This window comes from Pristiophorus japonicus, chromosome X (assembly GCF_044704955.1).
Source record: "Pristiophorus japonicus isolate sPriJap1 chromosome X, sPriJap1.hap1, whole genome shotgun sequence".
NCBI classification, from domain to species: Eukaryota; Metazoa; Chordata; class Chondrichthyes; family Pristiophoridae; genus Pristiophorus; species Pristiophorus japonicus.
In genome coordinates, this window is record NC_092010.1 from 8,824,119 (window position 1) to 8,849,952 (window position 25,834).

The window sequence follows — 25,834 nt, forward strand, 5'->3', positions numbered from 1 at the left end:
CCTTTCAAACTCTGGGACTGGGTACAGTGAGTTATCACACTGTCCTTTCTCACTCTGGGACTGGGTACAGTGAGTTATCACACTGTCCTTTCACACTCTGGGACTGGCTACAGTGAGTTATCACACTGTCATTTCACACTCTGGGACTGAGTGGTACAGTGGGTTATCACATTGTCTTTTCACACTCTGGGACTGGATGGTCCCGTGGGTTATCACACTCTCCTTACACACTCTGGGACTGAGTACAGTGGGTTATCACACTGTCCTTTCACACTCTGGGACCGGGTGGTACAGTGGGTTATCACACTGTCCTTTCACACTCTGGGACTGGGTGGTACATTAGGTTATCACACTGTCCTTTCACACTCTGGGACTGGCTGGTACAGTGGGTTATCACACTGTCCTTACACTCTCTGGAACTTGGTACAGTGGGTTATCACACAGTCCTTTCACACTCTGGGACTGGGTACAGTGGGTTATCACACCGTCCTTACACTCTCTGGGACTTGGTACAGTGGGTTATCACACTGTCCTTACACTCTCTGGGACTTGGTACAGTGGGTTATCACACAGTCCTTTCACACTCTGGGACTGGGTACAGTGGGTTATCACACTGTCCTTACACTCTCTGGGACTTGGTACAGTGGGTTATCACACTGTCCTTTCACACTCTGGGACCGGGTGGTTCAGTGGGTTATCACACTGTCCTTTCACACTCTAGGACTGGGTACATTGGGTTATCACACTGTCCTTTCACACTCTGGGACTGGGCACAGTGGGTTATCACACTGTCCTTTCACACTCTGGGACCGGGTGGTACAGTGGGTTATCACACTGTCCTTTCACACTCTGGGACTGGGTGGTACAGTGGGTTATCACACTGTCCTTACACTCTCTGGGACTTGGTACAGTGGGTTATCACACAGTCCTTTCACACTCTGGGACTGGGTACAGTGGGTTATCATACTGTCCTTTCACACTCTGGGACTGGGTACAGTGGGTTATCACACTGTCCTTTCACACTCGGACTGGGTGGTACAGTGGGTTATGACACTGTCCTTTCACACTCTGGGACTGGGTGGTACAGTGGGTTATCACACTGTCCTTTCACACTCTGGGACTGGGTACAGTGGGTTATCACACTGTCCTTTCACACTCGGACTGGGTGGTACAGTGGGTTATCACACTGTCCTTACACTCTCTGGGACTGGGTGCAGTGGGTTATCACACAGTCCTTTCACACTCTGGGACTGGGTACAGTGGGTCATCACACTGTCCTTTCACACTCTGGGACTGGGTACAGTGGGTTATCACACTGTCCTTTCACACTCTGGGACTGGGTACAGTTATCACACTGTCCTTTCACACTCTGGGACTGGGTACAGTGAGTTATCACACTCTCCTTTCACACTCTGGGACTGGGTACAGTGAGTTATCACACTGTCCTTTCACCCTCTGGGACTGGGTACAGTGGGTTATCACACTGTCCTTTCACACTCTGGGACTGGGTACAGTGAGTGATCACACTGTCCTTTCACACTCTGGGACTGGGTACAGTGAGTTATCACGCTGTCCTTTCACCCTCTGGGACTGGGTGGTCCCGTGGGTTATCACACTCTCCTTACACACTCTGGGACTGAGTACAGTGGGTTATCACACTGTCCTTTCACACTCTGGGACCGGGTGGTACAGTGGGTTATCACACTGTCCTTTCACACTCTGGGACTGGGTGGTACATTAGGTTATTACACTGTCCTTTCACACTCTGGGACTGGCTGGTACAGTGGGTTGTCACACTGTCCTTACACTCTCTGGGACTTGGTACAGTGGGTTATCACACAGTCCTTTCACACTCTGGGACTGGGTACAGTGGGTTATCACACTGTCCTTTAACACTCGGACTGGGTGGTACAGTGGGTTATGACACTGTCCTTTCACACTCTGGGACTGGGTGGTACAGTGGGTTATCACACTGTCCTTACACTCTCTGGGACTGGGTACAGTGGGTTATCACACAGTCCATTCACACTCTGCGACTGGGTACAGTGGGTTATCACACTGTCCTTTCACACTCTGGGACTGGGTACAGTGGGTTATCACACTGTCCTTTCAAACTCTGGGACTGGGTACAGTGAGTTATCACACTGTCATTTCTCACTCTGGGACTTGGTACAGTGAGTTATCACACTGTCCTTTCACACTCTGGGACTGGGTACAGTGAGTTATCACACTGTCCTTTCACACTCTGGGACTGGGTGGTACAGTGGGTTATCACATTGTCTTTTCACACTCTGGGACTGGGTGGTACAGTGGGTTATCACACTGCCCTTTCACTCTCTGGGACTGGGTGGTACAGTGGGTTATCACACTGTCCTTACACTCTCTGGGACTGGGTACAGTGGGTTATCACACTGTCCTTTCACACTCTGGGACTGGGTACAGTGGGTTATCACACTGTCCTTTCACACTCTGGGACTGGGTACAGTGGGTTATCACACTGTCCTTTCACACTCTGGGACCGGGTGGTACAGTGGGTTATCACACTGTCCTTTCACACTCGGACTGGGTGGTACAGTGGGTTATCACACTGTCCTTGCACTCTCTGGGACTGGGTACAGTGGGTTATCACACAGTCCTTTCACACTCTGGGACTGGGTACAGTGGGTTATCACACTGTCCTTTCACACTCTGGGACTGGGTACAATTAGTTATCACACTTTCCTTTCACACTCTGGGACTGGGTACAGTGAGTTATCACACTGTCCTTTCACACTCTGGGACTGGGTACAGTGAGTTATCACACTGTCCTTTCACCCTCTGGGACTGGGTACAGTGGGTTATCACACTGTCCTTTAACACTCTGGGACTGGGTACAGTGAGTGATCACACTGTCCTTTCACACTCTGGGACTGGGTACAGTGAGTTATCACGCTGTCCTTTCACCCTCTGGGACTGGGTACAGTGGTTTATCACACTGTCCTTTCACACTCTGGGACTGGGTGGTCCCGTGGGTTATCACACTCTCCTTACACACTCTGGGACTGAGTACAGTGGGTTATCACACTGTCCTTTCACACTCTGGGACCGGGTGGTACAGTGGGTTATCACACTGTCCTTTCACACTCTGGGACTGGGTGGTACATTAGGTTATCACACTGTCCTTTCACACTCTGGGACTGGCTGGTACAGTGGGTTATCACACTGTCCTTTCACACTCTGGGACCGGGTGGTTCAGTGGGTTATCACACTGTCCTTTCACACTCTGGGACTGGGTACAGTGAGTTATCACGCTGTCCTTTCACCCTCTGGGACTGGGTACAGTGGGTTATCACACTGTCCTTTCACACTCTGGGACTGGGTGGTCCCGTGGGTTATCACACTCTCCTTACACACTCTGGGACTGAGTACAGTGGGTTATCACACTGTCCTTTCACACTCTGGGACCGGGTGGTACAGTGGGTTATCACACTGTCCTTTCACACTCTGGGACTGGGTGGTACAGTGGGTTATGACACTGTCCTTTCACACTCTGGGACTGGGTGGTACAGTGGGTTATCACACTGTCCTTTCACACTCTGGGACTGGGTGGTACAGTGGGTTATCACACTGTCCTTTCAAACTCTGGGACTGGGTACAGTGAGTTATCACACTGTCCTTTCTCACTCTGGGACTGGGTACAGTGAGTTATCACACTGTCCTTTCACACTCTGGGACTGGGTACAGTGAGTTATCACACTGTCATTTCACACTCTGGGACTGGGTGGTACAGTGGGTTATCACATTGTCTTTTCACACTCTGGGACTGGGTGGTACAGTGGGTTATCACACTGCCCTTTCACTCTCTGGGACTGGGTGGTACAGTGGGTTATCACACTGTCCTTACACTCTCTGGGACTGGGTACAGTGGGTTATCACACTGTCCTTTCACACTCTGGGACTGGGTACAGTGGGTTATCACACTGTCCTTTCACACTCTGGGACTGGGTACAGTGGGTTATCACACTGTCCTTTCACACTCTGGGACCGGGTGGTACAGTGGGTTATCACACTGTCCTTTCACACTCGGACTGGGTGGTACAGTGGGTTATCACACTGTCCTTGCACTCTCTGGGACTGGGTACAGTGGGTTATCACACAGTCCTTTCACACTCTGGGACTGGGTACAGTGGGTTATCACACTGTCCTTTCACACTCTGGGACTGGGTACAATTAGTTATCACACTTTCCTTTCACACTCTGGGACTGGGTACAGTGAGTTATCACACTGTCCTTTCACACTCTGGGACTGGGTACAGTGGGTTATCACACTGTCCTTTAACACTCTGGGACTGGGTACAGTGAGTGATCACACTGTCCTTTCACACTCTGGGACTGGGTACAGTGAGTTATCACGCTGTCCTTTCACCCTCTGGGACTGGGTACAGTGGTTTATCACACTGTCCTTTCACACTCTGGGACTGGGTGGTCCCGTGGGTTATCACACTCTCCTTACACACTCTGGGACTGAGTACAGTGGGTTATCACACTGTCCTTTCACACTCTGGGACCGGGTGGTACAGTGGGTTATCACACTGTCCTTTCACACTCTGGGACTGGGTGGTACATTAGGTTATCACACTGTCCTTTCACACTCTGGGACTGGCTGGTACAGTGGGTTATCACACTGTCCTTTCACACTCTGGGACCGGGTGGTTCAGTGGGTTATCACACTGTCCTTTCACACTCTGGGACTGGGTACAGTGAGTTATCACGCTGTCCTTTCACCCTCTGGGACTGGGTACAGTGGGTTATCACACTGTCCTTTCACACTCTGGGACTGGGTGGTCCCGTGGGTTATCACACTCTCCTTACACACTCTGGGACTGAGTACAGTGGGTTATCACACTGTCCTTTCACACTCTGGGACCGGGTGGTACAGTGGGTTATCACACTGTCCTTTCACACTCTGGGACTGGGTGGTACAGTGGGTTATGACACTGTCCTTTCACACTCTGGGACTGGGTGGTACAGTGGGTTATCACACTGTCCTTTCACACTCTGGGACTGGGTGGTACAGTGGGTTATCACACTGTCCTTTCACACTCTGGGACTGGGTGGTACAATGAAATAATAGTGGAGTATTACTCGTGTTGCTGATTTAAATTGCTGTCTTTTTCAGATGTAATTGTTGGGGCGTTTGGTGTTGATCGAGCTGTCGTTTACAGGTAGGAATGTGAAATTAACGGATTCACTTCCATTGCTCTCGTTTTGTTCGATATTAATACTTTAACATTTTGACAGCAAACATTCGGGCCTGAAGCATCCTCACAGTTGGTCTGCGATGCATACCCTTGTCCCTCTCCCTGTGGTTTTGACGTGCCGGCTGTTCATGTGGGCCATTCCCTCGATTGACCGGTGTAACTTTGGAATTTTGGTGGGAACCTCTGTCAGACACCAAACGCGGGTTCTGCTGAGGTTCCACTGACGCTACAGCGGCTGATCAGGAGAACGTCCTGAGGAGGTTCCCCTCGCGGGTCTTTCCCTGAAAGAAACCCGTGGAGTGCAGTTAGACACTGGCAGCCATTTTAATACCAAACTGCACCTTGATTTTGGTGAAGTTTTCTCTGCTCTCCTGAAGGCATCTGCTGGTACCACGTCCAAGTGGCCACTCGTCATATATGAACCTAGCCGGTGCATGGTGGGCAATTCGGCTGTCGGGGGCATCACAGCTGAGCCCAACCTTGTGCTGACCTGGCATCTGCACAATGATAAGTGTTGCAGTTGAACCCGATCTGAGTTCTTTTCTTTCCAAGATTAATGGGTCGGGTTAAATGTCTTCTGACTTTGTGCTTTTATACATTGTGAACGTTCGCTAATCCTGTCAGGTGGACGTGTATCCCGCACAGCTTTAAAACTGAGGGCTGCCATATCCCCGCGGTCCCGGCTTTCTCCGGCGTTCCCGGGTTCACACACAGCGGGCGGTTTATCTGGAACAGGCGTTCCTGATTTGCCGGCAAGGAGTTGACTGGGTTTGTCACTGGTAGTGCCCCAAGCTGGGCCGTGTGCAGGCTGGGGCTGTTTGGATACAATTCCATCGGCGTGATCAACATGAGCTCCACTGTCTGTTAACTGACCACCCCAGTGAGATCAGTCCCGACCCCGCAGCCAGCAAAACCAACTCAGTTACAAGTAGGATTTCACTGAATGAGAGTGAAATATGCCGACATAGAAACATCGAAATTTACAGCGCAGAAGGAGGCCATTTCGGCCCATCGTGTCCGCGCCGGCCGACAAAGAGCCGCACGGCCCTCAGTCAGCAGCCCTGAAGGTTACATATAAACCAATGAACAATGGCGGAAAGGCAAAGAGCACCCAGCCCAACCAGTCCGCCCCACATAACTGCGACATCCCTTATACTGAAACATTCTACACTCCACCCCAACCGGAGTCATGTGATCTCCTGGGAGAGGCAAAAACCAGATAAAAACCCAGGCCAATTGGGGACAAAAATCTGGGAAAATGACTCTCCAACCCATCCAGGCGATCGACACTAGTCCAGGAGATCACCCTGTATGTATGCGATTCCCTGCAGTACTTACCATTATATCTGTGCCGTCCAACAAAAGGTCATCCAGTCTAATCCCAATTACCGGCTCTGGGTCTGTAACCCTGCAGGTTACATACCCGGGACTCAGTGACACTCGTTGTTTTCCAATCCATGTGTTGTGACTTCTTCCCACTTATCCCATTGCTAATGGTTCCCCTTACATTGGCTATCTTTGGCCTCAATTTTCACTCCCTCTCTGTGTTGGACACCGAGCGAGCAGTGCGGGCAGTTATAATAGAGTGGGGCTCTCACCCACTCCTCTGCCGCCCCCATCTAAGGGGGCCTCTTTAAATATGCAGATCAGGCTTCAATGGTGAGTTGGGGCCTGGTTTGCAATTTTGGCCTGAGACCTGAGTGGGGGAGCAGTGTGTTTCCGCCAGGCTAAAGCAGCTGGGAGCTGCAGGGAGAGACAGGAGAGGAAAGGTACGTTTTCATTCTTTTGTTCAGTCGCCTTGTGGACAGTCAGGAGGCCCAGGGTAAAGGGTGGCCCAAAGGGTTCCTGCTGCAGCTGCTCCGGCCCCTCCCAGGGACCCCTCCCAGGGGCCACCCTTTGCCCTGGGCCTCCTGACTGTTTGGGCCCGTTCCGGCAATGACCTCACACCGCATGGAGTCCAGCCAGGTTTGGGCAAGTGACGGGATTGAAAATTTAACTGAGGCCCGGGAGTCTCTCTGGGCCTCTGGTGGCGAGCTTGCTGCTCACCCAGGCCCCTCGCACGTACCAATCCCGCACTGAGACAAAAGCAGGGCCGCTGTCTGCGGCCTTGTTCTCAACCTGCCCCTTTCTGGCCAGGGGCTGGAGTTTTGCCGTCTCTGAAAATTTAGCAGCAGCAAGGCCCCAAATTATGAAGAGCCAGAGACAGCATAACTCGAGTCTGGCAACCATGGAGACGGCTGCAGAAGGTTCCCCGTCAGTCGGAAGCGTAGTTTCTACTGAATGTTCCGCTGAGCAGTGTCATTTAACGGCTTAAGTCATCCAACCCCGAACGTCACTTGTCTCATCGACTGCGGTATGCTGTTCCCGTAGCAACTGTTCCAGTAACTGACCCTCTGTCTCTTGGTCCTAGGGCCAGACCCATTGTCCACGCAAGTGCCACCTTGAAGGTGAGCCCTCCAGTCTTCAACCCAGAGGAGAAGGGATGCACCATAAATGGCACTGACATCCAGGTCACATGGTACGTATGTTATTCCAGCCAATCGGGAATGTCTCTCACCGGCCGCACTGAATGGAGTATCCAAGATGGCGGCATGTGTACGAATCCACCGCGGTTTTTTAATGGCAGTCTTGTGCTTTCCCTCACTGTTAGAAAGCTTCCTCGAACCATGTGGGTAAAGTGTAGCTGTTCTCAAGCAGAATGCCTTTTATCAGCAATAATGGATTTTGGGCAGCTTTCTGTGGCATATCACTCCCCCATAGATCTCAGGCCAGCAGAAATTAGCGTTGCACTGAAAGGGCCGTGTGGTTCAAAAATAAGTGTTGAGTAAGGCTGGCTGGTCAGAATATCTCCCCCAGTAACACTCTGCTCTTCAGTCACCTTATTGAAGGGACTGCGTGAAGTCAGCACACTGACCCTTCACCTCGGCCCACACTCCATCCGGTTCCTTGGGTTCAAAAAGAAAAAAGTTTCAGAACTGGCGCAAAGTTCACAATCTGAGGCCGCAAGAAAAACCTGGCTTGTGAAATGGGAATGACCAACTTGTGCAGCTCAGGATACCTTAAGAATACGGCTTATGGAAGGTGGCGAATGATATCGAGAAAATCACACTTAATGTTGTGTCCAACATGTCTGGCACTTGGCAGTTGAGGGATACAAAAATGGCAGGCAAAGTACTTCCTCTGTACTGATATTCCTCACCTTGAGTACAAAATTCCACCCCACCTCCCCCCAAAATCCCAGTTGGGTTCATCCAAACCTGTAGGGAACAGGACGCAGTTAGGCCGGAAGCCTCAGGACCTGACATGGCCAATCAGACCTGTGAACAGTACCGTGTGAGGACTGAGCTCGACTCCAGCTGGGGCCCTGTATGCAGTTCTGGTCACCTGACCCTTGGAAGGAAATGAGTGGCCTTGGGAGGGTCCAGAGGGATCAACAAAGAGGAATGCAGGGATGGGGAATCTCAGCACTGAGGAAAGGATAAGGAAGTTGAGTAAGAAGGGAAATTGAACTGAGACTTCTCATACGGTTGGGCTGTGGATTAAGTGATCAGGGAACACCACTGAAGGTTCAAGGGACAGTTATGTTTCTGGTGAGAGAAGGGACTGAGGACAAGGTGAGAAATGGAAATCCAAATCTCGCCAAATCCTATCCCAAAATAGTCTCTTCTTCGGAAGCAGATATCAAGTGGCACTATTGGGGGCAGCAGCCATGGGGGATTTGAGTGGTCCGGTCGGAGTGCCCATGATATTTGTCCTTTTGTTCCTCCCGCCCCAAACCTCTGAAGGTGGAGTAGCAGGGAGTTTAACGAGAGTGGGTTTGTGCAGTGTATGTACAGGCCTAGGACCGTCCCGTGCTGTAGATGAAGAGCTGGGCAGAGTGATCACAAGATAATTACAGATGAGGAAGGCCATTCGGCCCATCTAATTCATCCACACAGAAACGTCCTGTTACCCTCATTACAGCATCCGATTGTTTCTTAAATGGTTGGGGTATTTTTAACCTCCCCTGCTCTATCCAAGAGTCTGTTACTTGTGCCGATCACTCGTTGTATGTAGAGCAACTTGCCGATAGCAGTCCTAAACCGACTTTTATCAGTTTGACCTTGTGACCCCTTGTCGTCCCCTCACAATCTGGTCGAACCCTGACCTCGTGCTGTGTGGAGGTGCCAGGCTCTGCCCTTCTCGGTCCTGCTGTGCTGCTGACCTAAAACCGTTTGCTGCTGCTGGGATGTGCACTGAACCACCGGGGAAGCGGGTGTTTGCACTGAGGGGGGTTGTGGGATATTGGCTGAGGGAGTGCCTGTTCTGGTGTGGACAGGATGAGATTTGTGGAGTAGACACCATGTGCTTTGAATCCATACCAGAATCAGTCTGGATCTGTGCACTCTATGCAGTCCAGGCTGTTTGAAGACAGTGGCCTAGAAATTCGACCACGCACCAGCTATTTTTGGGGCACTTAATGGCCATCTAAGCCATCAATAGGACGGGCAGGAAGCACATGCTCATTACGAGCCAGAAGTGCACCTCCCGCCATATTGGTAAAGGCAAAACACATCAGTGTGCAGTTCCCACACTTGAGGCGGGCGTTGGATCCTTTGTACATCCAAATAAGGGGCCTACCGTCTGCTTGAGGCCCACTCTGTACTATTGAGTTTGCCTTGAAGCACTCGGAGCCAAGCTGGCTGTGTTCAGGATCACCAGGTCTGCCTTGCGGCCTATCAGCTGCCCCATGCCTACCCCACCCCGGATCGCCACCTCTACCCTCCCCGATCCTGGCGTCTGTGCTCCCTGATCGCCGTCGACCACTGCACCCCAGCCCGGTGACCCCCAGCGCCCACCCCCCCACCCCATCCCGATCTCATTCAAGGCCTGAGCCGAGGGCCGGTGCTGGTGTGACAGTGACCCGCTCTCCGAGGCCCTGTCTCCAGCAAGCCTCCTGAGGACACACAGTCGGTGTCCGCAGCTCGCCGCATCGATGACGATGAGGCCTGAGGCCCAGTGGGGGCAGGGATAGCACTCCGCACTCTCTGTGCGTCTGCTTTTGGGTCTGCTCCAATTCCTGGGCCCACAGCACTCTCTCATGTACTGTGACAGATCGTCATTCTCCACTGAGCACTGGGCTGTGGGAGCCGACAGCTGCACTCCTCCCGTCTCACAGCAAAACATCCCTGGCCAAGGACGGCAAGGATAACTGCACTCTGCTCTCGAAGGCTGCAGCTTGCCGAAAGGAATTCTCCGCGATTTCCCACCCATTGCTCTCTCGGAAAGCTGGGCTTCCTCAGCTGCCCCGCTGGGATACCCTGCGTATAATTCACATCAGCTGTTGTGCGTTGTGCCTGTGGCCCTGGGGCCGAACTGATTGGGCGCTTCCCTGTCGGAGCAGTCAGCAGCCGGACAGTGTCAGTGTGGATCCGGTAGTGTGCTGTGATGGGCAGGGGCAGGGGATGGGAGGGGATTGTAACTGCTCCCTGGCTTCACTTTCCCACAGTGCCCTCCACATGCAGCCTGCAACGTGAAGCTGAACGATGTCATTGCCTTGGACTGCCTCACTCGGCAGTTTCCTAGGAGACGGGTCCTGTGAGCATTGATGTCGAGGTGACTCCCAGCCCCTGCGCTCCAGGAGACTGCAACAGAGAATTGTGACAAGCCCTGGCCATGGCGAGCAGTCTCTTTAACCCCATCGGCTCTGCTCAATCCAGGCTCAAAGCAAATCATTCTCGGCTTGCACCTGACGGTACAATCCCGAGCAAGCAGGATATGCGTCGCCTGACCCATGTCCCACTGCCCCTCTTCCCCCGGTCACTGACTCTCCTTGGGGTACGGGTCTAGGGTCACTGACCATACTCCCCAATAGCGCACCCAAGTGACCATTCTCGGAGTGAGCCCAAACAGAGAGCTGTGGATGCCAAGTCTCTGAATATATTCAAGGCCGAGATAGATGCTTGGAGTCTCGGGGATTCGCGGGATATGGAGATCGTGCGGGAAAGTGGGGTTCAGTCCGATGGTCAGCCATGATCTTATTGAATGACGCAGCAGGCTGTAGGGCCAACGCCTGCTCCTAATTCTCATGTTCTTAGAGTGTTGGTAGGCTGCTCAACTGAGTGAGGAGTCATAACTGAGCCCGGTGCTGCCTCACCTGATGTCCCCACAGACACGACTCGGGGTCAGGAGCAGGAACCCTTACTTTGTTGTTTTTGTCCCTTCTTCTCTAACCCAGGGCACTGAGGTCAACTGTAGTGGCCCTGCTGGTGGCCAGGTGGAGACCAGGGTGTGACGCTGCACCCTCGGTGAGATTCTGTTTGTGCACAGTCTGAGTCAGCGATCAGACACCCATAGCCACCGGCAAACCCTGAACCCTCCACACACATCTGGAGCCTGCAGCTGGCGTCAGGTGGCTCATGTTGCAGAGCTTTCGATGGTCAGCCTGCGACTTGTCACATGCCAGAGTGCCACCCTGTCTCCTGCCTGTGTATACTTAACCCTCTCCACACTGGCCTCCCTCTAACCGGCACATGGGGGGTGTAATGGGGACAGTGGTGTGGGAGCTTTAATGGGGACAGTGGCGGGTATAATGGGGACAGTGGAGGGGCTATAATGGGGACAGTGGGGGGTATAATGGGGACAGTGGGAGTGGGAGCTTTAATGGGGACAGTGGCGGGTATAATGGGGACAGTGGAGGGGCTATAATGGGGACAGTGGGGGGTATAATGGGGACAGTGGGAGTGGGAGCTTTAATGGGGACAGTGGCGGGTATAATGGGGACAGTGGAGGGGCTATAATGGGGACAGTGGGGGGTATAATGGGGACAGTGGGGGGGTATAATGGAAACAGTGGGGGGTATAATGGGGACAGTGGGGGGTATAATGGGGACAGTGGGGGTATAATGGGGACAGTGGGGGTATAATGGGGACAGTGGGGGTATAATGGGGACAGTGGGAGGTATAATGGGGACAGTGGGGGTATAATGGGGACAGTGGGGGGTATAATGGGGACAGTGGAGGGGCTATAATGGGGACAGTGGGGGTATAATGGGGACAGTGGGGGTATAATGGGGACAGTGGAGGGGCTATAATGGGGACAGTGGAGGGGCTATAATGGGGACAGTGGATGGGCTATAATGGGGACAGTGGAGGGGCTATAATGGGGACAGTGGGGGTATAATGGGGACAGTGGGGGTATAATGGGGACAGTGAGGGGTATAATGGGGACAGTGGAGGGGATATAATGGGGACAGTGGAGGGGCTATAATGGGGACAGTGGGGGTATAATGGGGACAGAGGGGGGTATAATGGGGACAGTGGAGTGGTTATAATGGGGACAGTGGGGGTATAATGGGGACAGTGGGGGGTATAATGGGGACAGTGGGGGTATAATGGGGATAGTGGGAGTATAATGGGGACAGTGGGGGGTATAATGGGGACAGTGGGAGGTATAATGGGGACAGTGGGGGTACAATGGGAACAGTGGGAGGTATAATGGGGACAGTGGAGGGGCTATAATGGGGACAGTGGGGGTATAATGGGAACAGTGGGGGTATAATGGGGACAGTGGAGGGGCTATAATGGGGACAGTGGGGGGTATAATGGGGACAGTGGGGGGTATAATGGGGACAGTGGGGGGTATAATGGGGACAGTGGGAGGTATAATGGGGACAGTGGGGGAATAATGGGAACAGTGGGATGTATAATGGGGACAGTGGGAGGTATAATGGGGACAGTGGGAGGTATAATGGGGACAGTGGGGGGGGGGGTATAATGTGGACAGTGAGAGGTATAATGGGGACAGTGGGAGGTATAATGGGGACAGTGGGAGGTATAATGGGGACAGTGGGGGTATAATGGGGACAGTGGGGGATATCATGGGGACAGTGGGGGATATAATGGGGACAGTGGGGGGAAAAATGTGGACAGTGGGGGGTATAATGGGGACAGTGGGAGGTATAATGGGGACAGTGGGGGGTATAATGGGGACAGTGGGGGGTATAATGGGGACAGTGGGGGTATAATGAGGACAGTGGGGTTATAATGGGGACAGTGGGGGGTATAATGGGGACAGTGGGGGTATAATGGGGACAGTGCGGGTATAATGGGGACAGTGGGGGGGTATAATGGGGACAGTGGGGGGGTATAATGGGGACAGTGGGGGTATAATGGGGACATTGGGAGGTATAATGGGGACAGTGGGGGTATAATGGGGACAGTGGGAGGTATAATGGGGACAGTGGGAAGTATAATGGGGACAGTGGGGGGTATAATGGGGACAGTGGGGGGTATAATGGGGACAGTGGGGGTATAATGGGGACAGTGGGGGTATAATGGGGACAGTGGAGGTATGATGGGGACAGTGGGGGGTATAATGGGGACAGTGGAGGTATAATGGGGACAGTGGGTGTATAATGGGGACAGTGGGAGGTATAATGGGGACAGTGGGGGTATAATGGGGACAGTGGGGATATAATGGGGACAGTGGGGGGTATAATGGGGACAGTGGGAGGTATAATGGGGACAGTGGGAGGTATAATGGGGACAGTGGGAGGTATAATGGGGACAGTGGGAGGTATAATGGGGACAGTGGGAGGTATAATAGGGACAGTGGGGGTATAATGGGGACAGTGGGAGGTAAAATGGGGACAGTGGGGGGGTATAATGGGGACAGTAGGAGGTATAATGGGGACAGTGGGGGGTATAATGGGGACAGTGGGGGGTATAATGGGGACAGTGGGGGGTATAATGGGGACAGTGGGAGGTATAATGGGGACAGTGGGGGAATAATGGGGACAGTGGGGGCTATAATGGGGACAGTGGAGGTATAATGGGGACAGTGGGGGTATAATGGGGACAGGGGGGTATAATGGGGACAGTGGGGGGTACAATGGGGACAGTGGAGGGGCTATAATGGGGACAGTGGAGGGGCTATAATGGGGACAGTGGGGGTATAATGGGGACAGTGGGGGTATAATGGGGACAGTGGGGGTATAATGGGGACAGTGGGGGGTATAATGGGGACAGTGGGGGTATAATGGGGACAGTGGGAGGTATAATGGGGACAGTGGGGTTATAATGGGGACAGTGGGAGGTATAATGGGGACAGTGGGAGGTATAATGGGGACAGTGGGGGGTATAATGGGGACAGTGGGAGGTATAATGGGGACAGTGGGGGGTATAATGGGGACAGTGGGGGGTATAATGGGGACAGTGGGGGTATAATGGGGACAGTGGGGGTATAATGGGGACAGTGGGGGGTATAATGGGGACAGTGGGGGTATAATGGGGACAGTGGGGGTATAATGGGGACAGTGGGGGTATAATGGGGACAGTGGAGGGGCTATAATGGGGACAGTGGAGGGGCTATAATGGGGACAGTGGGAGGTATAATGGGGACAGTGGGGTTATAATGGGGACAGTGGGAGGTATAATGGGGACAGTGGGAGGTATAATGGGGACAGTGGGGGGTATAATGGGGACAGTGGGAGGTATAATGGGGACAGTGGGGGGTATAATGGGGACAGTGGGGGGTATAATGGGGACAGTGGGGGTATAATGGGGACAGTGGGGGTATAATGGGGACAGTGGGGGTATAATGGGGACAGTGGGGGGTATAATGGGGACAGTGGGGGTATAATGGGGACAGTGGGGGTATAATGGGGACAGTGGGGGTATAATGGGGACAGTGAGGGTATAATGGGGACAGTGGGGGGTATAATGGGGACAGTGGAGGGGCTATAATGGGGACAGTGGAGGGGCTATAATGGGGACAGTGGAGGGGCTATAATGGGGACAGTGGGGGTATAATGGGGACAGTGGGGGTATAATGGGGACAGTGGGGGGTATAATGGGGACAGTGGAGGGGCTATAATGGGGACAGTGGAGGGGCTATAATGGGGACAGTGGGGGTATAATGGGGACAGAGGGGGGTATAATGGGGACAGTGGAGTGGTTATAATGGGGACAGTGGGGGTATAATGGGGACAGTGGGGGGTATAATGGGGACAGTGGGGGTATAATGGGGACAGTGGGAGGTATAATGGGGACAGTGGGGGTATAATGGGAACAGTGGGAGGTATAATGGGGACAGTGGAGGGGCTATAATGGGGACAGTGGGGGGTATAATGGGGACAGTGGGAGGTATAATGGGGACAGTGGGAGGTATAATGGGGACAGTGGGGGTATAATGGGAACAGTGGGAGGTATAATGGGGACAGTGGGGGTATAATGGGGACAGTGGGAGGTATAATGTGGACAGTGGGAGGTATAATGGGGACAGTGGAGGGGCTATAATGGGGACAGTGGGGGGTATAATGGGGACAGTGGGAGGTATAATGGTGACAGTGGGGGGGTATAATGTGGACAGTGGGAGGTATAATGGGGACAGTGGGAGGTATAATGGGGACAGTGGGTTTATAATGGGGACAGTGGCGGTATAATGGGGACAGTGGGGGATATAATGGGGACAGTGGGGGGTATAATATGGACAGTGGGAGGTATAATGGGGACAGTGGGGGGTATAATGGGGACAGTGGGGGGTATAATGGGGACAGTGGGAGGTATAATGGGGACAGTGGGAGGTATAATGGGGACAGTGGGAGGTATAATGGGGACAGTGGTGGGTATAATGGGGACAGTGGGAGGTATAATGGGGACAGTGGGGGGTATAATGGGGACAGTGGGGGGGTATAATGGGGACAGTGGGGTTATAATGGGGACAGTGGGGGTATAATGGGGACAGTGGGGGTATAATGGGGACAGTGGGAGGTATAATGGGGACAGTGGGAGGCATAATGGGGACAGTGGGGGTATAATGGGGACAGTGGGGGGTATAATGGGGACAGTGGGAGGTATAATGGGGACAGTGGGAGGTATAATGGGGACAGTGGGGGTATAATGGGGACAGTGGGGGTATAATGGGGACAGTGGGAGGTCTAATGGGGACAGTGGGGGTACAATGGGGACAGTGGGGGTATAATGGGGACAGTGGGTGGTATAATGGGGACAGTGAGAGGTATAATGGGGACAGTGGGAGGTATAATGGGGACAGTGGGAGGTATAATGGAGACAGTGGGGGAATAATGGGAACAGTGGGAGGTATAATGGGGACAGTGGGAGGTATAATGGGGACAGTGGGAGGTATAATGGGGACAGTGGGGGGTATAATGGGGACAGTGGGAGGTTTAATGTGGACAGTGGGAGGTATAATGTGGACAGTGGGAGGTATAATGGGGACAGTGGGAGGTATAATGGGGACAGTGGGGTTATAATGGGGACAGTGGCGGTATAATGGGGACAGTGGGGTTATAATGGGGACAGTGGGGGTATAATGGGGACAGTGGGGGTATAATGGGGACAGTGGGGGTATAATGGGGACAGTGGGGGTATAATGGGGACAGTGGGGGTATAATGGGGACAGTGGGGGTATAATGGGGACAGTGGGAGGTATAATGGGGACAGTGGGAGGCATAATGGGGACAGTGGGGGTATAATGGGGACAGTGGGGGGTATAATGGGGACAGTGGGAGGTATAATGGGGACAGTGGGGGTATAATGGGGACAGTGGGGGTATAATGGGGACAGTGGGTGGTATAATGGGGACAGTGGGTGTATAATGGGGACAGTGGGGGTATAATGGGGACAGTGGGGGTACAATGGGGACAGTGGGGGTATAATGGGGACAGTGGGAGGTATAATGGGGACAGTGGGGGGTATAATGGGGACAGTGGGGGTATAATGGGGACAGAGGGAGGTATAATGGGGACAGTGGGGGTATAATGGGAACAGTGGGAGGTATAATGGGGACAGTGGAGGGGCTATAATGGGGACAGTGGGGGTATAATGGGAACAGTGGGGGGTATAATGGGAACAGTGGGGGGTATAATGGGGACAGTGGAGGGGCTATAATGGGGACAGTGGGGAGTATACTGGGGACAGTGGGAGGTATAATGGGGACAGTGGGGGTATAATGGGGACAGTGGGAGGTATAATGGAGACAGTGGGGGAATAATGGGAACAGTGGGAGGTATAATGGGGACAGTGGGAGGTATAATGGGGACAGTGTGGGGGTATAATGGGGACAGTGGGGGGGTATAATGCGGACAGTGGGAGGTATAATGTGGACAGTGGGAGGTATAATGGGAACAGTGGGAGGTATAATGGGGACAGTGGGGTTATAATGGGGACAGTGGCGGTATAATGGGGACAGTGGGGGATATAATGGGGACAGTGGGGGGTATAATGTGGACAGTGGGAGGTATAATGGGGACAGTGGGGGGTATAATGGGGACAGTGGGGGGTATAATGGGGACAGTGGGGGTATAATGAGGACAGTGGGGTTATAATGGGGACAGTGGGGGGTATAATGGGGACAGTGGAGGTATAATGGGGACAGTGGGGGGTATAATGGGGACAGTGGGGGTATAATGAGGACAGTGGGGTTATAATGGGGACAGTGGGGGGTATAATGGGGACAGTGGGGGTATAATGGGGACAGTGGGGGTATAATGGGGACAGTGGGGGGTATAATGGGGACAGTGGGGGGGTATAATGGGGACAGTGGGGGGTATAATGGGGACAGTGGGGGTATAATGGGGACAGTGGGGGTATAATGGGGACAGTGGGAGGTATAATGGGGACAGTGGGAGGTATAATGGGGACAGTGGGGGGTATAATGGGGACAGTGGGAGGTATAATGGGGACAGTGGGGGTATAATGGGGACAGTGGGGGTATAATGGGGACAGTGGGGGTATAATGGGGACAGTGGGGGGTATAATGGGGACAGTGGGGTTATAATGGGGACAGTGGGGGTATAATGGGGACAGTGGGGGTATAATGGGGACAGTGGGGGTATAATGGGGACAGTGGGGGTATAATGGGGACAGTGGGGGTATAATGGGGACAGTGGGAGGTATAATGGGGACAGTGGGAGGCATAATGGGGACAGTGGGGGTATAATGGGGACAGTGGGAGGTATAATGGGGACAGTGGGGGGTATAATGCGGACAGTGGGAGGTATAATGGGGACAGTGGGGGTATAATGGGGACAGTGGGGGTATAATGGGGACAGTGGGAGGTATAATGGGGACAGTGGGAGGTATAATGGGGACAGTGGGAGGTATAATGGAGACAGTGGGGGAATAATGGGAACAGTGGGAGGTATAATGGGGACAGTGGGAGGTATAATGGGGACAGTGGGGGGTATAATGGGGACAGTGGGAGGTATAATGGGGACAGTGGGGGGGTATAATGCGGACAGTGGGAGGTATAATGTGGACAGTGGGAGGTATAATGGGGACAGTGGGAGGTATAATGGGGACAGTGGGGTTATAATGGGGACAGTGGCGGTATAATGGGGACAGTGGGGGATATAATGGGGACAGTGGGGTGTATAATGTGGACAGTGGGAGGTATAATGGGGACAGTGGGGGTATAATGGGGACAGTGGGGGTATAATGGGGACTGTGGGGGTATAATGAGGACAGTGGGGTTATAATGGGGACAGTGGGGGGTATAATGGGGACAGTGGGGGTATAATGGGGACAGTGGGGGTATAATGGGGACAGTGGGGGGTATAATGGGGACAGTGGGGGGGTATAATGGGGACAGTGGGGGGTATAATGGGGACAGTGGGAGGTATAATGGGGACAGTGGGGGGTATAATGGGGACAGTGGGAGGTATAATGGGGACAGTGGGGGTATAATGGGGACAGTGGGGGTATAATGGGGACAGTGGGTGGTATAATGGGGACAGTGGGTGTATAATGGGGACAGTGGGGGTATAATGGGGACAGTGGGGGTACAATGGGGACAGTGGGGGTATAATGGGGACAGTGGGAGGTATAATGGGGACAGTGGGGGGTATAATGGGGACAGTGGGGGTATAATGGGGACAGAGGGAGGTATAATGGGGACAGTGGGGGTATAATGGGAACAGTGGGAGGTATAATGGGGACAGTGGAGGGGCTATAATGGGGACAGTGGGGGTATAATGGGAACAGTGGGGGGTATAATGGGAACAGTGGGGGGTATAATGGGGACAGTGGAGGGGCTATAATGGGGACAGTGGGGAGTATACTGGGGACAGTGGGAGGTATAATGGGGACAGTGGGGGTATAATGGGGACAGTGGGAGGTATAATGGAGACAGTGGGGGAATAATGGGAACAGTGGGAGGTATAATGGGGACAGTGGGAGGTATAATGGGGACAGTGTGGGGGTATAATGGGGACAGTGGGGGGGTATAATGCGGACAGTGGGAGGTATAATGTGGACAGTGGGAGGTATAATGGGAACAGTGGGAGGTATAATGGGGACAGTGGGGTTATAATGGGGACAGTGGCGGTATAATGGGGACAGTGGGGGATATAATGGGGACAGTGGGGGGTATAATGTGGACAGTGGGAGGTATAATGGGGACAGTGGGGGGTATAATGGGGACAGTGGGGGGTATAATGGGGACAGTGGGGGTATAATGAGGACAGTGGGGTTATAATGGGGACAGTGGGGGGTATAATGGGGACAGTGGAGGTATAATGGGGACAGTGGGGGGTATAATGGGGACAGTGGGGGTATAATGAGGACAGTGGGGTTATAATGGGGACAGTGGGGGGTATAATGGGGACAGTGGGGGTATAATGGGGACAGTGGGGGTATAATGGGGACAGTGGGGGGTATAATGGGGACAGTGGGGGGGTATAATGGGGACAGTGGGGGGTATAATGGGGACAGTGGGGGTATAATGGGGACAGTGGGGGTATAATGGGGACAGTGGGAGGTATAATGGGGACAGTGGGAGGTATAATGGGGACAGTGGGGGGTATAATGGGGACAGTGGGAGGTATAATGGGGACAGTGGGGGTATAATGGGGACAGTGGGGGTATAATGGGGACAGTGGGGGTATAATGGGGACAGTGGGGGGTATAATGGGGACAGTGGGGTTATAATGGGGACAGTGGGGGTATAATGGGGACAGTGGGGGTATAATGGGGACAGTGGGGGTATAATGGGGACAGTGGGGGTATAATGGGGACAGTGGGAGGTATAATGGGGACAGTGGGAGGCATAATGGGGACAGTGGGGGTATAATGGGGACAGTGGGGGGTATAATGGGGACAGTGGGAGGTATAATGGGGACAGTGGGGGTATAATGGGGACAGTGGGGGTATAATGGGGACAGTGGGTGGTATAATGGGGACAGTGGGTGTATAATGGGGACAGTGGGGGTATAATGGGGACAGTGGGGGTACAATGGGGACAGTGGGGGTATAATGGGGACAGTGGGAGGTATAATGGGGACAGTGGGGGGTATAATGGGGACAGTGGGGGTATAATGGGGACAGAGGGAGGTATAATGGGGACAGTGGGGGTATAATGGGAACAGTGGGAGGTATAATGGGGACAGTGGAGGGGCTATAATGGGGACAGTGGGGGTATAATGGGAACAGTGGGGGGTATAATGGGAACAGTGGGGGGTATAATGGGGACAGTGGAGGGGCTATAATGGGGACAGTGGGGAGTATACTGGGGACAGTGGGAGGTATAATGGGGACAGTGGGGGTATAATGGGGACAGTGGGAGGTATAATGGAGACAGTGGGGGAATAATGGGAACAGTGGGAGGTATAATGGGGACAGTGGGAGGTATAATGGGGACAGTGTGGGGGTATAATGGGGACAGTGGGGGGGTATAATGCGGACAGTGGGAGGTATAATGTGGACAGTGGGAGGTATAATGGGAACAGTGGGAGGTATAATGGGGACAGTGGGGTTATAATGGGGACAGTGGCGGTATAATGGGGACAGTGGGGGATATAATGGGGACAGTGGGGGGTATAATGTGGACAGTGGGAGGTATAATGGGGACAGTGGGGGGTATAATGGGGACAGTGGGGGGTATAATGGGGACAGTGGGGGTATAATGAGGACAGTGGGGTTATAATGGGGACAGTGGGGGGTATAATGGGGACAGTGGAGGTATAATGGGGACAGTGGGGGGTATAATGGGGACAGTGGGGGTATAATGAGGACAGTGGGGTTATAATGGGGACAGTGGGGGGTATAATGGGGACAGTGGGGGTATAATGGGGACAGTGGGGGTATAATGGGGACAGTGGGGGGTATAATGGGGACAGTGGGGGGGTATAATGGGGACAGTGGGGGGTATAATGGGGACAGTGGGGGTATAATGGGGACAGTGGGGGTATAATGGGGACAGTGGGAGGTATAATGGGGACAGTGGGAGGTATAATGGGGACAGTGGGGGGTATAATGGGGACAGTGGGAGGTATAATGGGGACAGTGGGGGTATAATGGGGACAGTGGGGGTATAATGGGGACAGTGGGGGTATAATGGGGACAGTGGGGGGTATAATGGGGACAGTGGGGTTATAATGGGGACAGTGGGGGTATAATGGGGACAGTGGGGGTATAATTGGGACAGTGGGGGTATAATGGGGACAGTGGGGGTATAATGGGGACAGTGGGGGTATAATGGGGACAGTGGGAGGTATAATGGGGACAGTGGGAGGCATAATGGGGACAGTGGGGGTATAATGGGGACAGTGGGAGGTATAATGGGGACAGTGGGGGGTATAATGCGGACAGTGGGAGGTATAATGGGGACAGTGGGGGTATAATGGGGACAGTGGGGGTATAATGGGGACAGTGGGAGGTATAATGGGGACAGTGGGAGGTATAATGGGGACAGTGGGAGGTATAATGGAGACAGTGGGGGAATAATGGGAACAGTGGGAGGTATAATGGGGACAGTGGGAGGTATAATGGGGACAGTGGGGGGTATAATGGGGACAGTGGGAGGTATAATGGGGACAGTGGGGGGGTATAATGCGGACAGTGGGAGGTATAATGTGGACAGTGGGAGGTATAATGGGGACAGTGGGAGGTATAATGGGGACAGTGGGGTTATAATGGGGACAGTGGCGGTATAATGGGGACAGTGGGGGATATAATGGGGACAGTGGGGTGTATAATGTGGACAGTGGGAGGTATAATGGGGACAGTGGGGGTATAATGGGGACAGTGGGGGTATAATGGGGACTGTGGGGGTATAATGAGGACAGTGGGGTTATAATGGGGACAGTGGGGGGTATAATGGGGACAGTGGGGGTATAATGGGGACAGTGGGGGTATAATGGGGACAGTGGGGGGTATAATGGGGACAGTGGGGGGGTATAATGGGGACAGTGGGGGGTATAATGGGGACAGTGGGAGGTATAATGGGGACAGTGGGGGTATAATGGGGACAGTGGGAGGTATAATGGGGACAGTGGGAGGTATAATGGGGACAGTGGGGGGTATAATGGGGACAGTGGGAGGTATAATGGGGACAGTGGGGGGTATAATGGGGACAGTGGGGGTATAATGGGGACAGTGGGAGTATAATGGGGACAGTGGGGGTATAATGGGGACAGTGGGGGTATAATGGGGACAGTGGCTGTATAATGGGAACAGTGGGGGGTATAATGGGGACAGTGGGGTATAATGGGGACAGTGGGGGTATAATGGGGACAGTGGGGGTATAATGGGGACAGTGGGAGGTATAATGGGGACAGTGGGAGGTATAATGGGGACAGTGGGGGGTATAATGGGGACAGTGGGAGGTATAATGGGGACAGTGGGGGTATAATGGGGACAGTGGTGGTATAATGGGGACAGTGGGAGGTATAATGGGGACAGTGGGTGTATAATGGGGACAGTGGGGGTATAATGGGGACATTGGGGGTACAATGGGGACAGTGGGGGTATAATGGGGACAGTGGGAGGTATAATGGGGACAGTGAGAGGTATAATGGGGACAGTGGGAGGTATAATGGGGACAGTGGGTGTATAATGGGGACAGTGGGAGGTATAATGGGGACAGTGGGATGTATAATGGGGACAGTGGGTTTATAATGGGGACAGTGGGAGGTATAATGGGGACAGTGGGAGGTATAATGGGGACAGTGGGGGTATAATGGGGACAGTGGGAGGTATAATGGGGACAGTGGGGGTATAATGGGGACAGTGGGAGGTATAATGGGGAAAGTGGGAGGTATAATGGGGACAGTGGGGAGTATAATGGGGACAGTGGGAGGTATAATGGGGACAGTGGGGGGTATAATGGGGACAGTGGGTGTATAATGGGGACAGTGAGAGGTATAATGGGGACAGTGGGTGTATAATGGGGACAGTGGGAGGTATAATGGGGACAGTGGGAGGTATAATGGGGACAGTGGGGGGTATAATGGGGACAGTGGGGGGTATAATGGGGACAGTGGGAGGTATAATGGGGACAGTGGGAGGTATAATGGGGACAGTGGGGGTATAATGGGGACAGTGGGAGGTATAATAGGGACAGTGGGAGGTATAATGGGGACAGTGGGTGTATAATGGGGACAGTGGGAGGTATGATGGGGACAGTGGGAGGTATAATGGGGACAGTGGGGGGTATAATGGGGGTGTAGTGCAGCTCATGAACATTGAGAGACCTCCTCACGGCACGGTGTGAGCCAGAACCCAGCCCAACGTCACCGCAGGGCAGGTGGCCAGGGTCTGCCGGAACACAGAGAAGGTTTGAAATCCTTGTGTCTAATGTTACGATTTCCTCCTCTTTCACAGCATCAACGTCAGCTTCTGTCTCAGTGCGTCTGGGAAACATGTGCCGGAGTCGATTGGTGAGTGTGAGGATGTCCCAAAATAGCCATAAGCGAAAGAGCTACGCAGAGCAAGGATGTCCCAGTTTTGATTCATTCACCACACTCGGTTGGTCAGCAGTGGAGCTCTGCGTAAATGCAAAAATTATTCCAATTTAATCTGATTGAACCGAAACAGATCAGCCATAACTCTGTGGGTAGCACTCTTGCCTCTGAGTCAGAGGGTCGTGGGTTCAAGTCCCACTCCAGAGACTTGAGCACATAAATCTCGGCCAACGGTGTAGTGCTGAGGGAGCGCTGCACTGTCGCAGGTGCCGTCTTTTGGACGAGACGTTAAACCGAGGCTTTTCTGCTGGTTCAGATGGACATTGAAGACCCCATGGCACTATTCCAAAGATCGCCTAGTGTCCTGCCCAACATTCCTCAGCCAACGCCACCAAACACAGGTGAACGAGTCCGTCACCTTGATGTTGGTGTCAACTTCCTGCGTGTGTGTGTGCCTGCATAACAATACTGACTGCCCGTCACAGCAATGAGCTGAGGGTGGAGTGACGCGGGTTGTTCCAGCGATGTGCTGTATTAATGCAAGGCTTCCCGCCTCGCCCTCAAAGAGCAAAGCAAGCTGGGCTTGTGAACGAATCAGGAGCAAGTGCAGGACTGCCATTCAGGCAGGCTCTGGGCTCTGGGATCATAGAATCATCGAAGTTTACAGCACAGAAGGAGGCCATTCGGCCCATCGTGTCCGCTCCGGCCGACCAAGAGGCTATCCAGCCTAATCCCACTTTCCAGCTCTCGGTCCGTAGCCCTGTAGGTTACGGCACTTCAGGTGCACAGCCAGGTACTTTTTAAATGCTGCGAGGGTTTTTGCCTCTCCCACCCTTCAGGCAGTGAGTTCCGGACTACTTTAAATCAAAGTTTATTGACCTCTCTGCTGAGGGAAATAAGTTTATTTTTGCCTGTCATATTTGGTGCTTGCTGAACTATCGCTCCATTTTAACCGTGCTCTTTATAACCGAACCCTGTGCCCCTGAACAGCTGGTCACTGACCTGCCTATCAGATCAAATAGACAGAAAACCGACACGTGTCAAGGGGTACCTCACTGCGGAGAGTGTGTGTGTAGTTTGTCTGAGTGCGCGCGCATGTGATTGACTGAGCGGCACAAGCCCAAGGGAAGCGGCCCGTAAGCTTACATTTTGAACAGGTATGTTTTGATGTCAATATCCCTGTGCTCTGAAATACTGAGGATGGAAATCAGGCCACATACATTTGCTGGAGTCACTGGGCTCTGTGGCAATTGATGGGCAAAAATAGAACCACTACAGACATGGGTACTAAATGAGTAGCTCTTTCCTCGCTCCCTCCCTCTGTCCCTCCTTCCCTCCCTCTCTCCCTCCCTCCGTCCCACCCTCCCTCGCTCCCTTCCTCCATCCTGTCCTGCCCCTCCTCCGCTCCTTCCCTCTGTCCCTCCTTCCCTCGCTCTCTCCCTCCCTCCATCCCGCCCATCCTCCTCCTTCCCTCCCTCTCTCCTTCCCTCCGTCCCTCCCTGCCTCCCTCCATCCCATCCAGCCTCCATCCAGTCCTGCCCCCTCCCTCTCTCCCTCCCTCCGTCCCTCCCTCTCCCCATCCCGCCTACCGTCCCTCCATCCCGCCCTGCCTCTCTCCCTATCACCCTCAGTCCCACCCTCCCTCCCTCCATCCCTCCCTCCCTCCATCCCGGCCTCTCTCCCTCCATCCCTACATTCCTCCCTCTGTCCCACCTGTCCCCCCTCCATCCCACCCTGCCTCCTTCCATCCCTCGCTCCCTCTGTCCCATCCTCCCTCCATCCCTGCCTCCCTCCCTCGCTCCATCTGTCCCACCCTCCCTCCATCCCTACCTCCCTCCATCCCTCCCTCGCTCCCTCCTTCCCTGCCTCCCTCCATCCCTCCATTGCTCCCTCTGTCTCACCCTCCCTCCCT

General features: G+C 53.3%; 1 protein-coding gene across 1 annotated transcript in view; it reads left to right on the forward strand.

Annotated features, from left to right (window-relative positions):
* The window catches only part of LOC139240842 (integrin alpha-5-like), a 452,133-nt gene that overhangs the window by 384,958 nt on the left and 41,341 nt on the right, over nucleotides 1–25,834 (forward strand). Inside the window, 3 exon segments of the mRNA XM_070869324.1 lie at nucleotides 5,159–5,204; nucleotides 7,651–7,758; nucleotides 23,843–23,898. Of these exon segments, the coding sequence (XP_070725425.1) occupies nucleotides 5,159–5,204; nucleotides 7,651–7,758; nucleotides 23,843–23,898 (210 nt within the window).